The sequence below is a fragment of the Gopherus evgoodei genome, chromosome 9 (genome assembly GCF_007399415.2).
Source record: "Gopherus evgoodei ecotype Sinaloan lineage chromosome 9, rGopEvg1_v1.p, whole genome shotgun sequence".
Taxonomy (NCBI): Eukaryota; Metazoa; Chordata; order Testudines; family Testudinidae; genus Gopherus; species Gopherus evgoodei.
Window position 1 is genome coordinate 60,827,567 of NC_044330.1, and position 14,194 is coordinate 60,841,760.

At 43.7% G+C, this 14,194-nt stretch overlaps 1 protein-coding gene across 9 annotated transcripts in view; it reads left to right on the top strand.

The window, feature by feature from the left end:
* Positions 1-14,194, top strand: part of HDAC8 (histone deacetylase 8) — a 99,261-nt gene that overhangs the window by 72,975 nt on the left and 12,092 nt on the right. For 6 of the 9 annotated variants that reach the window (XR_004001903.1, XR_004001907.1, XR_004001905.1 and 3 more), the window contains one exon: positions 11,885-11,990. Coding sequence is in view for 2 of the 9 variants with exons in the window: in XM_030574637.1 (XP_030430497.1) it covers positions 11,885-11,990 (106 nt within the window). In the remaining 7 variants the exon portion in view is untranslated. Of the gene's footprint in view, positions 1-9,031; positions 9,226-11,884; positions 11,991-14,194 lie in introns of those variants that run through there. The other 3 variants (XM_030574640.1, XM_030574638.1, XM_030574642.1) reach the window with 3 other exon arrangements.

Consider the following 14,194-nt stretch of genomic DNA (forward strand, 5'->3'; position numbering starts at 1 on the left):
GAAGCAGATGCCCTCTCCTTACGCCGTCCACCATCTCAAGAGAGTTGAGGCCACGTTCAGACCCTCGCATGTGCAGGCACAATTCTGGTTTCAGTGTTTCTGCTGGTTTTAATTGGTTTCAGTCATGGCTATTCTCAGATCACCAGTGTCAGCCATGTAGGGAAGTAACTGATCCTCTCTTCCTTTCATCTCTAGGGATCGGCTTCTGCACTGCAGCACTGTGCTTCATAAAGGAATTGTTCTTGTTCAGCTGCCTGTGCTGAGGGGGTGGGCTCTCTGATCACAAGTTCTCCCAGGCTTCAATTCGTGGTTGAGTTCCCCAAACATTGTGATTAGATCTGGAATCCTGAAGTGCTTTGGGCCAGGCTAGCTTGTGTTGTCACTGCATACGTGCATGCAAATGGTCAGTTTTGAGTATTATCTAAGTCCCTGAAGTTTTCATGCACCCCTCAAAGCTCTGTTCCCCTTGAAAACTTGTCTCTCTCACCAATAGAAGTTGGTCCAATAAAAGATATTACCTCTCCCACCTTGTCACTCTAATGTCTCTGTTTAGTCCAACATCTTGAAGGCAAATTCTTTCCCTCTCTGTCAGTTTTATAACCCTGAAGAACACCTACCAGTATTTCCCTTCACATTCAACCTGATCCAAAGGTGAATTCTCCAGCGTATACAAATCTAGGGCTGTGTCTGCTGCACAGGCAGGGAGGAGATGGGGGCACTTTCCATCCCCCTCTGAAATATCATGTGATGGGATGGTCATCCTGGGACAGGCCATGCCACATGTGTTGGCAGTGTGCTTTTAAAAAATAAACCTAAATACCTCATTCTGAAGTGCCCCATATTCCACCGGTTTCCCTGCTGCAGATGAACTCTCCTTGTACTGGGCGGAAATAGGGCTGTTTTTATTTCATTTTTATGTCTTGCTCACTGTAGGGCCAGGCAAATTCTCTTAAAAACTCCAGCAACAGAAACAGTCACATGCCACCTCCCTCCCAAGCCAACACAAACATGCCGTCCCACTGGAGCGTTGGCTGTTTTCTTTGCCTCTTCAGAAGATAGAGTTACAACAGGAAGTGGCTCTGTGGTGTTTTCCAGCCATTGTTTTGCAACCCCTCAGCCAGTGCAGGAACTGATGCATCCGCCTGTCACTCAAAGGAAGAACAGTCAACTGGAAATGTTGCTGACTGAAATTGTCTACCTGTCAGGGAGAAATTAATAGCCAGGACTGATAAACGAGTGGAGCTGTGGAAAGACTGGTTTACATATTAGTTAGGACTTTTAGGCAGTCATTGGCGCACACAAGCCTAGGACTAACACCCAGTTAGGACCCTTGAAGAAATGGAGTCAGTTCACAGAAGGAATGTACAGGAGGGCTCAGTTTGGCAGTGTGCTGTGAAAGAAGAGAGTTTTGGAGACTGTTAGATCACTCTTTAATATTCTTCAGTGCAATGAGCTAGGAAAGCAAAAAGTAAAGGCCCCTTTCTGCCTGTTGAATGCAGGGGATACAGTGAAGTCCTGGTGTGACTGGTAATATGCCATTCCCTCTGCCTTTCTTAGCAGATCTTGTCCTTATCTATTTTCAGTTTTCCCATTCTGTATATACTCAGCAATGCTCTGGGCTCTGAATTTTCTCATTCCGAGGGAAGAGATGATTTGGGGGTGAGGATTAGGCATTAGCAAGACACACCTACCCTACTTCAGGACTTTCACCCAAAATGTTTAAGAAAGTTCACTTGAACTATTTTTTTCTTTCTTATTATGGCTGTTCTGCTTTTGCTTTTCCTGATTCCAGCCAGAAATGACACAGGACCAGGATTGTAGCATCTGTCCTCACAATACTCCCAATCCAATCAGCAGTATAAAGCACTGGCAGTTTCATGAAACTTCCAGCCTAGTTTGGAGAATTCAGCAGAGATTCTCAGCTTTGGATGCTCATCTGAACCAGACCTTAGCTCCTTCTGAGATCAGCCCATCACCAGTCATGGCATGTTGATAAATACTGGCTGAGGATTTGCAGCAGGCTGTGTTCTGGCTTGATCTCCATAATCCTCCATACTAAAGGAGCCTTTCTCCCCTAGAGATGGCGCCTGCAGGCTGTGAGGCATTGTTGGGGTCAGGGTGGAACCACTTATACAACTGCTGCCCACGTTGTACTGCTCCCAAGAACAGATATTCATTCTCCAGGGCTGTGAATCTGGCACTTATCACCAGCACTGACAAGAGGAAGCAAGTCAGAGCATAATTTCAGAAGATGATAGAAACCAATTCATATTATCACTAATCTCTCCTAGGAGGCTCATTGCTGAAACCCTGTCTCCAGAAATGTGTGCAGTTTTGCTTTAGCATCTTAGTAGTGCTGATGCACAGACAAAGGAGCAAAAAGTGAGGCATGTTGGCTCCTGTTGATTAGCTAACCAGAATACTATTGTCATAGGTAGCTACAGGAACTGCCTGTGATGGGAGAGGCAGGGAGCAGGGTGAGGAGCACAGTATACATTTCTAGATAGAGGCATCCACAGCTGTGAATGCTAGTAAGAAGAAAAGCCTGTTTGTATGCCTGGAAAACCCCTTCTTGTTTAAAGAGAACAAGCCTGAAGTGCTAGAGACACCCAGATGCATTCGGTTGTTTGTCTAACTCTTCATAGTGAGGTCCTGCATGGGACTCCAGCAACATGTGACTATTTTCTGTAGGCAAGAAGGTGAGGTGGCTTATTTTGATTTGGGTCTTTTAGTTTTAACAGTTTAATTTATACAATGCTCAGTTATGTATTGACCATGGGTTCAGTGCATTGCTGTTTAGAGTTCAGCAAAGCCAGCCAAGCTTATCCCACCAGCTAATTTACATAGAACCATAGAGTATCAGGGTTGGAAGGGACCTCAGGAGATCATCTAGTCCAACCCCTGCTCAAAGCAGGACCAGTCCCCAGATTTTTACCCCGGTTCCCCAAAGGGCCCCCTCAAGGATTGAGCTCATAAGCCTGGGTTTAGCAGGCCAATGCACAAACCACTGAGCTATCTCTCCCCCTACATCAACTAGAGCGGGTAGCAGCTACCCTAGTCTTCCATACATAAGCACAGTATGAATTTCTCCATCTTGATTGGAGTGACCTGATGGCTCAGCTCAGCCAGGAACATTGCACAATGCACATCAGTGTTGATGCTGAGGCTGGCTGTGCACTAGTTGTCTGAGCTCACTGGGCGGTCTGGACTTAGTGTACCATGCATGTAACTGTGACAGATGTATCTCCCAAATGCTCAACCCTGAGTCTACCCAGCACTCACTCTTATGATGCAGCCTGAACTTGGAATGGATGTCCAGGGCTACACCATAGGGAACTCAGAGCATACTGGGATTGTAGTTCAAGGACTCTCCTATTCTTTCATTCCACCAATGGCCAAACAGATTTATTATTAATGGACACGATTTACAGTGTCCTGTGGAAAGGGGCAGCAAGCCTGAACGCCCTTAAACTAGGATACTGTCAAAGATGGTATGGATATAATGTGTACAGATTCCCAGGCTGTTTACAAAGCCACCACATGGTTTAAAGGAAAGAGGACATTTAAAACAACAATTTATCCTAACCTCTGAGTGTATCCGAAACAGGATGTTGTTTCCTGCTGGGTTCAGACACAGAAAGATTCACTCTTCTCCTCTGCTGGAGAAATGAAGGAATGTGTGGGTGGCCAGGACTTCGCTAGGTAAGGGCTCATGTGTAGATGGCTTTATGCACGGAAGTCCTGCTGAGCTACCAGCCCTTAGGGAAGTGGGCTGGCCACCCTTACTCCCCTCTGCTTCCTGTGGAGGAACTGAACCTGTTGTTAAAAGGGAATCTCCCATCCCAAGATGCACACAATAAGGGGAACTGGCTTAGCAAACTCTGGGATCTGTATCCCCAGTAATCTAGTGATTTATGTTCCCCTTCAAGGTTCTGCTTCACCACAAAACTAGCTGGTAGATGGTTTTGTGCTGGCTAGCGTTAGCCCTACAAAGCACAGTAAGATCGGAGACTGCAAATATATGTCTTGGAGGATTTGACAGTTCCAAAGCATGGAGAGGGTGCAGAAGGGGGAGAAACACATCATCTGCCTCTTTCGTGTCTTCTTTTCCTTCAGCCCCCCTGCCCCTCTTTACTTTCCAAGAAGCTCTGACAAACTCAGTCTCAGTTGGTTGATTTAAATTTACTGTTCATTTCTTACCATAATGAGTTCCTCTCTTTGTGGCTAGCATGCTGGCCTGGGGCCAGAAGGCCTGGGTTCTTTTTCCAGCTCTGCCACTGACCTGCTATGTGTCTTTAGACAAGTCACTTTCTCTCTCTGTGTCTCAGTTTCCCCTCCCACATTTTGTATGTCTTGTCTATATAGATCATTAGCTCTTCAGGAAAGGGGCTGTCTTACTATATGGTTGTACAGTGCTTCACATACCGGCCCTGACCTCAGTTGAGGCTGCTGGATACTACTGTAATCTAGCAAAGAATCCTGTGGCACCTTATAGACTAACAGACGTTTTGGAGCATGAGCTTTCGTGGGTGAATACCCACTTCGTCAGATGCAGTATTCACCCACGAAAGCTCATGCTCCAAAACGTCTGTTAGTCTATAAGGTCCCACAGGATTCTTTGCTGCTTTTACCGATCCAGACTAACACGGCTACCCTTCTGATACTGTAATCTAAATAATCTATCATTCAGGATGGTTTCTATTCCATTGCTCCTTGGGTCTGACATCGTTTTACCCCTTTGTGCGCTACAGACTTAACTTCTTCACAGTATTATTCAGGCTCCAAGATAACAAAAATTCTCTCCTCACTTCAGTGTAAGTACAAAGCTACTGCTTTGAGCAGGTATGTAACAGTTTACCTTCTAGTCTCTTAAGTAATTAAATGGTAGGGGGAAGAAAAAGAAAAATCCCATCACGTGTCATTAACTTTGTAATGTCTTCTGGGAGTTGTCCTTTTTCATGCATGTGCACCACTTCTGTTCTGTACATACCTGCGCTTGGTAATCTTTCTGGATGCTAATCCAGGCTGCCTGCATTGTACTTTAGGGAAAGGTTAGCATATTTATTGTGAACTGGTGGAAGCCGATTTAAAAAACAGTGATGTGAGGGAAACTGGTTTGGATCTAATGGAAATGTCAGCTGAAATATTTACACAGCTATGAGATAACAGCATGTACTTTCTCTGTGTATATGTCTCTGTGCACAGAACTGCTGTCCGTTTGTCAGGTTCCCAGATTTATTCTGCTACTCCTGGCAAGGAACCGCTAATGATTTAATAGCCTGTCAACACCTCTACAGAGAAACAAGGGCTGGCACTTCCTGATTCCTTATTTTCTTTGCTTTAAATAGGAACTCCTATTCTGATTAACTGAAATCTGGAAATCAAGCTGTCAGGCTGGGCAGCCTTTTGAGATCCTTAATCAGAGCAGGTTGACTGTAATCCAGGGGCCACTTTCCTGCTATACAAAAACAGGCTTTGCTCCCCTTTCTAAGGAAACAGTAAGAGTTCATTGCCTAGGAGAGAGCATTTGCTGAAACATGTTGCCACAAAGCAGATTAAAGTGGAACAACCGGCTACGTACCGGTCCTCGGTGTTGCTAAGTCTTGTGATATTTGGTGCTTTTAAAGCCCCCAGTTCCTTGAGCCACATGGCTGTGAGAGGAACTCAGTTTCACTTAAAAATTAAGTTTCTAGCTCTTTTGGTTGTGGAGAAAGGCTTGAAAATGTCACCCCTAAAGACTCGGAAAAAAGAATCCCACATTTAATGGTTTTAAATAATCTCATGATTTGGGAGGGGGGCGAGGATTCATGATTTTTGCATGCTTTGGGTTGGCAGTACAGTGGACCAGGTGGTAAGGGTAGGACTGCATGCTCCCTTCCATCTGCTGCAGTTTTCTGTTGATGTCAGGGAGAGTTTTGCAGTAAGATCAAGGATAGAATCTAGCCTTTTATGTAGTAACTGAAGTTTGTTTGTATTTTGGTGTTGCATTTGGCCTCCTCCCTTTTAGGAGCACTGCTATTTCTACCCTTTATTTCTCATTACTTCTCATCCTCTTTTCTGTCCCTCTTTCCTTCTCTTTGAATCTTTTCATTTCTCCCCTCTCTATTTCCTTCCTGGCAGCAGCTCCTACGTCCAATCTCCCATGACATCGCTCCCATCTCCTTCACCTTTCCATCCATTAGAATGATCAGCAATGGAATTGTAAATGTTGTCACTGAAATGTCATAGGCTTGACTCACCAGGGAGGCAGACTCAGGCGCACATTACTCTCATTTCATTTAAGTAACTTTCAATTGTTTTCCCATTGTAGATTTTTAGAATTCTGCACCAAGTGATTTCTGCACTTTGGTATTTCTACAATGTTTGTACCTACAATTTTAAAAATCTGGGTTTATAACATCGAAGGTGTTTTTTTGCCAAGGATATCTGAATGTGAAGCAAAATGAAGGCATCTGTCTTTGTAATTACTGGAGCACAAAGTTGCCTTCTCTTAATGTTCTTGTTCTGCCAAGAGAAAAATCAAAATGAGTCTTTTCGATGCCTTGAATACCATCCCTTGGCAACATCTAGCCTGTGAGGGATTGATTTCAAGATGGCTGATGCGACTGGGTTGTTTGTAACAGTTTTGGAAACATTAAGTCTCATAAAATCCACTGTCTCAAAGAGAATCAAAGATGGCCTTTTGATTTTTTGGGGCTGGTGTGTCTTTCCGCAATTGGCCCTCCATAACTCATCAGAAATAAGCAAATTCCCATGAGTTGTTTGCTGCATGTTTAATTGAGGAGTGGCTGGGAGAATTTATTTAGACATTGCTTTTCTGTGCTTATGTAAAAAAGCTATTTTAAGATTCACAAAAATTGTTCTAAAACAGAAAATAACTTAGCACAGTTGAGCAGTCACGTGCTCTGCATCCACACAGAGTCTTTGGAACCATCTGCACATGAAGCCAATTGCAGGATTGGGATATTAGTTATTAAATACAAAAAAATTGCATTTCCATAAACAACAAGATGGTCCTTGGTAATTAATTGCTGTATTAATTGTATTCATGTGCAGTATTAATTAACTGTATTCATGTGGAGTTTGTGATTTTAATAGTATTGTGATTTTAAAGTCTGGAAATGCAAAAGTTAAGGCTCCAACAACAGTACTATCCTCATTGTTGCCCATAAAAATGAGTTATGGGTATGTTATACTTATGTCCAGGGCCGGCTCCAAGTTTTCTGCCCCCCCAAGCGGCTGGGGGGAGCCAATCGGCAGCATTTCAGTGGCAGCTCAATTGTGCCACTCCATTCTTCGGCGGCAGTACAGCGGCGGGTCCTTCACTCCCTCTCCTCCTCTTCAGCGATACTTCAGCGGCAGCTCAAAGAGGAAGAAAGAGACTGAGGGACCCTCCGCCGAAGATCCGGGTGTGCCGCCCCAGCAGCGGATGGAGTGCTGCCCCTTTGTATTGGCTGCCCCAAGCACCTGCTTCCTTAGCTGGTGCCTGGAGCCGGCCTTGCTTATGTCATAAACCATGATATACTTTTACAGAAAAAAAAGGAATAGAAAATAGTGCAACTGAGGCAACTTTGCTGTTAGAGCCGTAACCTTTTCATTTTCGAACTTTTTGTGACTTAACTCTGCAACCCTAACATTGCAGTGTTTTTCATTTTATTTCCTGTTTCTTTTTTAGAAATGAAATTAAAAGATCTTATTGAGCTTAGCAGCTTTTTCAGCTGAATGTGTAAATTCCTTGAAATAACTTGTTGTGCATTATTCCATGCTAATGCATGCATTGCACTAAGCTCCTTTGCAAACTCAAACCAATTAAAGGCTCTAGACCAGTGGCTTTCAACCTGTGATCCATGGACCCGTGGGGATCTGCAGACTGTCTAAAATTTCCAAAGGACATGACGCCGCCATTTGAAATTTTTGAGGTGTCCGCAAATGAAAAAAGGTTGAAAACCGCTGCTCCATTCAAGTATCAGTTGTTTTTGCTATATCCCTGTTAAGCAAGGTAAGAATGCTTTTTACCATGGGGAAAATGTTCATAGTTCTCCCACAATGTGAACCGGAGGTGAATTGGAAAACCCTTTCCAAATTCACCTCAGGGCACAAACCAAGCAAGGAAAATGTCCCGCTCTTGAAAGGTGACTATTTCAGAAAGTTGTGGACATATGAAAAGTAGATGTGCATGGAAACTGTATTGTAAGTTTATCATTAGTAGGCGCTAGGATGGTACAGTGCTATAAAAACCATGGAGCATTCAGAATATAATGTAACTAGTGGAGATGCCGTATGCATTTGAGGTATGCATATGATAGAAATTACCATTATTATCATGCAAAGAATCCTGTGGCACCTTGTAGACTAACAGACTACATGAGCTTTCATGGGTGAATTTTTGTTATCATGATACTCGGACCATCAGTAAAATCTAAGACTTTATTGAAGAGCGAGGTTAAAATTTTCAAAAGTGATTTAATGCCTTGGTCTCTTCTGAAAATGGAAATTAAATGCTTCTGAAAATCTTACCCCTAGGAAAAATGACCCTTCCCTTTACATGACCTTCACCTCCTAACAGTCTAGGAGGAATCCGTGTGTCTTTTTCATACAGGCAAAGTGCTCAAATTATAGTCTAAATGACTGAGAAGATCAGTATTTCAATCTGCTGTTCCATTGCTGTGAGCATTACTATAAGTCCTTTTTAGGGCTGTCGATTAATCACAGTTAACTCAAAAAAATTAATTGCGATTAATTGCACTGTTAAACAATAGGCTACCGATTGAAATTTATTAAATATTATGGATGTTTTTCTACATTTTCAAATATATTGATATCTATTACAACACAGAATACAAAGTGAATAGTGCTCACTTTATATTATTTTTTGTTACAAATATTTGCACTGTAAAACTGATAAAATAAATAGTATTTTTCAGTTCACATCATACAAGTACTGTAGTACAATCTCTTTATTGTGAAAGTGTAACAAAACAATGTAAAACTTTAGAGCCTACAAGTTCACTTAGTCCTACTTCTTTTTCAGCTGTTTGCTAAGACAAAGAAGTTTGTTTACATTTACGGGAGATACTGCTAGCTGCATCTTATTTACAATGTCACTTGAAAGTGAGAACTGGCATTCGCATGGAACTTTTGTAGCTGTCGTTTCAAGGTATTTATGTACCAGTTATGCTAAATATTCATATGCCTCTTCATGCTTCGGCCACCATTCCAGAAGACATACTTCCATACTGATGACGCTCATTAAAAAAATGTGTTAATTAAATTTCTGATTGAACTCCTTGGGGGAGAATTGTATGTCACCTGTTCTGTTTTACCCATATTCTGCCATATATTTCATGTTATAGCAGTCTCAGATTATGACCCAGCACATGTTCATTTTAAGACCACTTTCACAGCAGATTTGACAAAACGCAAAGAAGGTACCAATGTGAGATTTCTAAAAATAGCTACAGCACTCAACCCAAGATTTAAGAATCTGAAGTGCCTTCCAAAATCTGAGAGGGACAAGGTGTGTAGCATGCTTTCAGAAGTCTTAAAAGACAACACTCTGATGCGGAAACTATAGAACCCAAAGCACCAAAAAAGAAAGCCAGCCTTCTGCTGGTGGCAGCTGATTCATGATGATGAAAATGAACATGTGTTGGACCTCTCTGTTTTGGATCGTTATCAAGCAGAACTCATTGTGCATGCAAGTCCTCTGGAAGGATGGATGAAGCATGAAAGAACATATGAATCTTTAGTGCATCTGGCACGTAAACATCTTGTGACACCAGCTACAACAGTGCCATGCGAATGCCTGTTATCATTTTCAGTTGATGTTGTAAACAAGAAGCAGGCAGCATTATCTCCTGCAAATTGTAACCAAACTTGTTTGAGCAATTGGCTGAACAAGAAGTAGGACTAAGTAGCCTTGTAGGCTCTAAAACTTTGCATTGTTTTATTTTTTAGTGCAGTTATTTTTTGTACATAATTCTACATTTGTATGTTCAACTTTCATGATAAAGAGATTGGACTACAATACTTGTGTTAGGTGAATTGAAAAATACAATTTCTTTTATTTCTTACAGTGCAAATATTTGTAGTAAATAAATATAAAGTGAGCACTGTATACTTTGTATTCCATATTGTAATTGAAATCTATATATATGAAAATGTAGAAAACATCCAAAATATTTAAATAAATGGTATTCTATTATTTTTTAATCGCTTGACAGCCCTAGTCCTTTTATATTGTTTTATGGGCTGAAATGAGGGCATGAAATGATGAAAGATATGCTGCAACTTCCTCTGAAATACGATATTTATCCTTTAATGGAGGGTTAAATAAACAACTCCACTTCTTTTCCACTGTAAAGCCATCCAGCACTTCTCTTAGAACACAGTTACCCATATTTGTGTTCCTCAATCATAGCGCCCGTACGTGGATAGTTTTAGGAAAGTGGTAACCAGAAACAAACCCTTTTAACTCTGTCACAGACTCAAATCCCACCCAAGTCAATAATGAAACTGAATGAAGTCTTAGCTGTGTGTTGGGTGTTTGGTCTATGTGATCTGGAAGTTATGTCCTAGGGAACAGGGGTCCACATCAAAATTTGTTGTCACAATTGGCACTTCTTGCCAAGGCTGCCAAGAAAGTTAAGAACTAACTGAGCTATGGAGATTTTTCTTCTCCTCTCCTGGAGATGGTTGCTGAGCATCAGAATTGAAGCACGTTACTGGCTCAGTGGAGGAAAGCTTTCACAGCTGCTGCCTGTGCTGTACGTATTTTTAGATAAACAGGGGATCTCAGCTGCTGGAGCTGCCAAATGACACCTTTCCTATATTCCCCCTGTGCATCATTTAATCACATGGGGGAGTACAGCTAGTTTGGCTTTCCCTTAATTTTATAGAATAAGCCTGATTCCTGCGTGCCTAATTACTTTCTTATAAACTGGCCAACCTTTTAGGCTAAGTTTAAATTCAAATGTATACATTTTTTTAACACACTTAACTCAAAGCCAGCTGAATTTTTAAAACCTCCCATGTGCTGGTTCTGTGCTCGGTGTTGTGTGTTTATGCAATAATTTATGGTATTCTGTATTAATATAAAAAACTGCAGTTTTTCTCCTATAGACTTAGTTGCACGTCTATCTGTAGCATGTTGTATGGAGAGGTATGTTAACAGCCTTATGCATAGCCCTGTTCCTTACTGTATTTCCTATCTGATGTAGCACCTTCCCGGTGTGCAGGGATCATACTAGTGAAAGACTGTATTGTGCTAGAGCTGTGCAGGGGGGCGGGTTCAAAGTGTCACCACTCTAGCACAAGGAAATCCAGCCAGAGTGTTGATTTCACTGTGTGTTCTCATTTAATACAGGCAGGTGTGCAGGTACCCATGTGTGTGATATAACAATGCTAAATGGATTTGCCGTATGTGCCAAGGGGTATGACAAATAAAATTGTGTTCACAGCTGCAATGCTGTAAAATATGGCTCATATATGGAACTTGAATTGTTAGAGCAGTTGTAGAGTTCAAGCAGGTAGAAACTCTGTAACACGTGCATTAAATAATTAAGCTATGTGAGCCACCTTGGAGGGGAAGAGGTATTTTACAGATGAGCGGATCAGTGGCAGAGCTGGGAAGAAACTCAGTCTCCTTAATAGAGATGGGGAAATAGCCACTAAATTAGAGAGACAGAAATTTTTTCTTTGGGATATCAGGAGCACATTTGGAACCTAGCAAACAACAAGGATGGGAGTCTGTCTCTACTACCCCTAGTCCCACCTCAGATGCTTCCCCCTACTGCATTGTTTTCAGGACAGTTCTCCTTGAACCTCACCCAAACTATTTCTGCCCTGCACAGTGACGACTTTGCTGATTTCCCTTTCCCTGCAGTTTTTCACAAAGTATGGTCCTGATTACGTGCTGGAGATCACACCGAGCTGCAGGCCAGACCGCAATGAGCCACACAAAGTCCAAGAAATCCTCAGCATCATCAAAGGTGAGCTTCCCCCACCTCCTGCCACCTTACTGTTCTGGGAGACATACCGCTAGCTGTTGCGAAATCCACAAATAATACATTGAGGAGAATATTTCTCTTAGTATCTTTATTGCTCTGGCTAGGAAGCTGAACTCCATGTGCTTGACAAGTCATAATATACAATGACATCCATCTTCTGCCCAGTGTTGGATGTGGTAATGGGTTGGTTGTGAAGTGCAAATGTTTCTATAGGTGTGACCACTGCACTGTGGTCTGTGGCCTGTGGAATTCTAAGAAAGGTAGTCCACAGCTGTCCTCTTCAATACGAAAGGGCAGCCGGCAGAAACCCCAGGGCCTGGTGCTTGTTTATTTTTCATTGTTTTAACCTGTCTCTAGCTGCTGTACAGACACTAAAGCAAGCACACAGAATTAGTTAACAACAGAGCAGTAGGCTCACGTGTCTGCTAAAGCTAAATCTCTGAGCACCAGCCAAGAGACGTGTTTATACCATGCCCCAAAGGTCAACAGATCTGAGTTCTGCTGGACCAACAGGGGACTCTTAACTCCCCACTCCTGCGCGCACACACCTCTCAGGATGCCCAATTCTAGGGACATTTACTGAGCACACTTTAGCTGTTCTGAACTGTCCAGTGGCGTGTGCCTGGCCCCTGAGCTCCTGGCCCGGGAGGCTAGCCCCTGGCCCCTCCCCTGCTGTTTCCCCTCCTGCGCAGCCTCAGCTCCCCCCACCGCTGGTGCAATGCTCTGGGCGGCGAGGCTGCGAGTTCCTGGGACAGCACAGCTGCAGAGCCGGGAGTTCTCTGTGCTGCACGGTGCGTGGCTGTCTCCAGCTGAGCAGCCACTAGCCACAGGTGCTCCAGGCAGCACGATAAGGAGGCAGGGAGCAGGGGTGTTGGATAAAGGTCAGGGGAGTTTGAGGTGGTGGTCAGGGGGTGGGGAACGGGGGGTTGAATTGGGGGCAGGAGTCCCAGGGCAGGGGGAGCAGGCAGTCAGGAAGGAGAGGGTGGGTTGGATGGGGCAGCGGGGGGCAGTTGGAGGATGGGTTCCAGGAGCAGTCAGGGGACAGGGAGAGGGGGTTGCTGGATGGGGCAGGAGTCCCGGGGAGGCAGTCAGGAATGAGACGAGGGGTTGGATGGGGCAGCAGGGGGCAGTCGGGCAGGATTCTCGGGGAGGCAGACAGGAATGAGACGAGGGGTTGGATGGGGCAGCAGGGGGCAGTCAGGGGCAGGAGTCCCGGGGAGGCAGTCAGGAATGAGACGAGGGGTTGGATGGGGCAGCAGGGGGCGGTCAGGGGCAGGGGTTCCGGGATGGTCAGGGAACAGGGAACCAGGGGGTGGGGGGATTGATGAGGCAGGGGTCTGGAATGCGGGGGCAAGAAGCAGGGGTTGGGGGTGGATAGAGGGCAGGGGCCGGGCCATGCCTGGCTGTTTGGGGAGGCACAGCCTCCATACAATTTCCGAAACCCGATGCGGCCCCAGTCCAAAAAGTTTGTCCGTCCCTGCTCTAAAATGTAGCCTTCTGCCATGCTGGATACACCACAGGACCATGTGCTGCAGGGAAACTGAAACTGAGCAGTTTTGTTTTACTGAATGAACCATAAGTGGTTTGCAGAAAGATCACCAAAAGCAGTACTGGGGAATAGTGAATTTGACCTTAGTATTCAGTTTTAACAATCTTGCATAGAGGTAGAAACACTGTAGAAAAGATTTGTGTCACATCAGTGTCCATTTAAAACTCCTGGTATCAGCTGGATCAGTTAAATTACAAATCAGAAGGTGTGTGCTGGACTTCACAACACAAATGCCTATTAACAAACCTATGAGAAAACAGTGGGTGTTTGATTAGTGGATTAGTGCCGATGCTGTTTTGTAAGAAAGGAACTCTTGAAAAGTATGACATTTATGTTCTCTTGTGAACACACACAGTGCTACAAGTCATTCATGCTAGGGAGATAAATGAGGCTCTGTACAGAAATACATGGTAGGTCACAGGAGTTGAGAGGACTACATATGATGCAAACTCGGGGAGCAGATTATTTTGCATTATGTATTCTGTTCAATAATGTACCCTTCCCTCCATAAATTTGATTAGAGTCTAACTTTAGGAATGTCTTGGCATTCTGGAGTGCCGTACAAACTTGTGGTGTATGATTACCACCTTGGATTTACAACCACCTCTAAACAGTTGTGGGGAAGGAAGGAAGAACT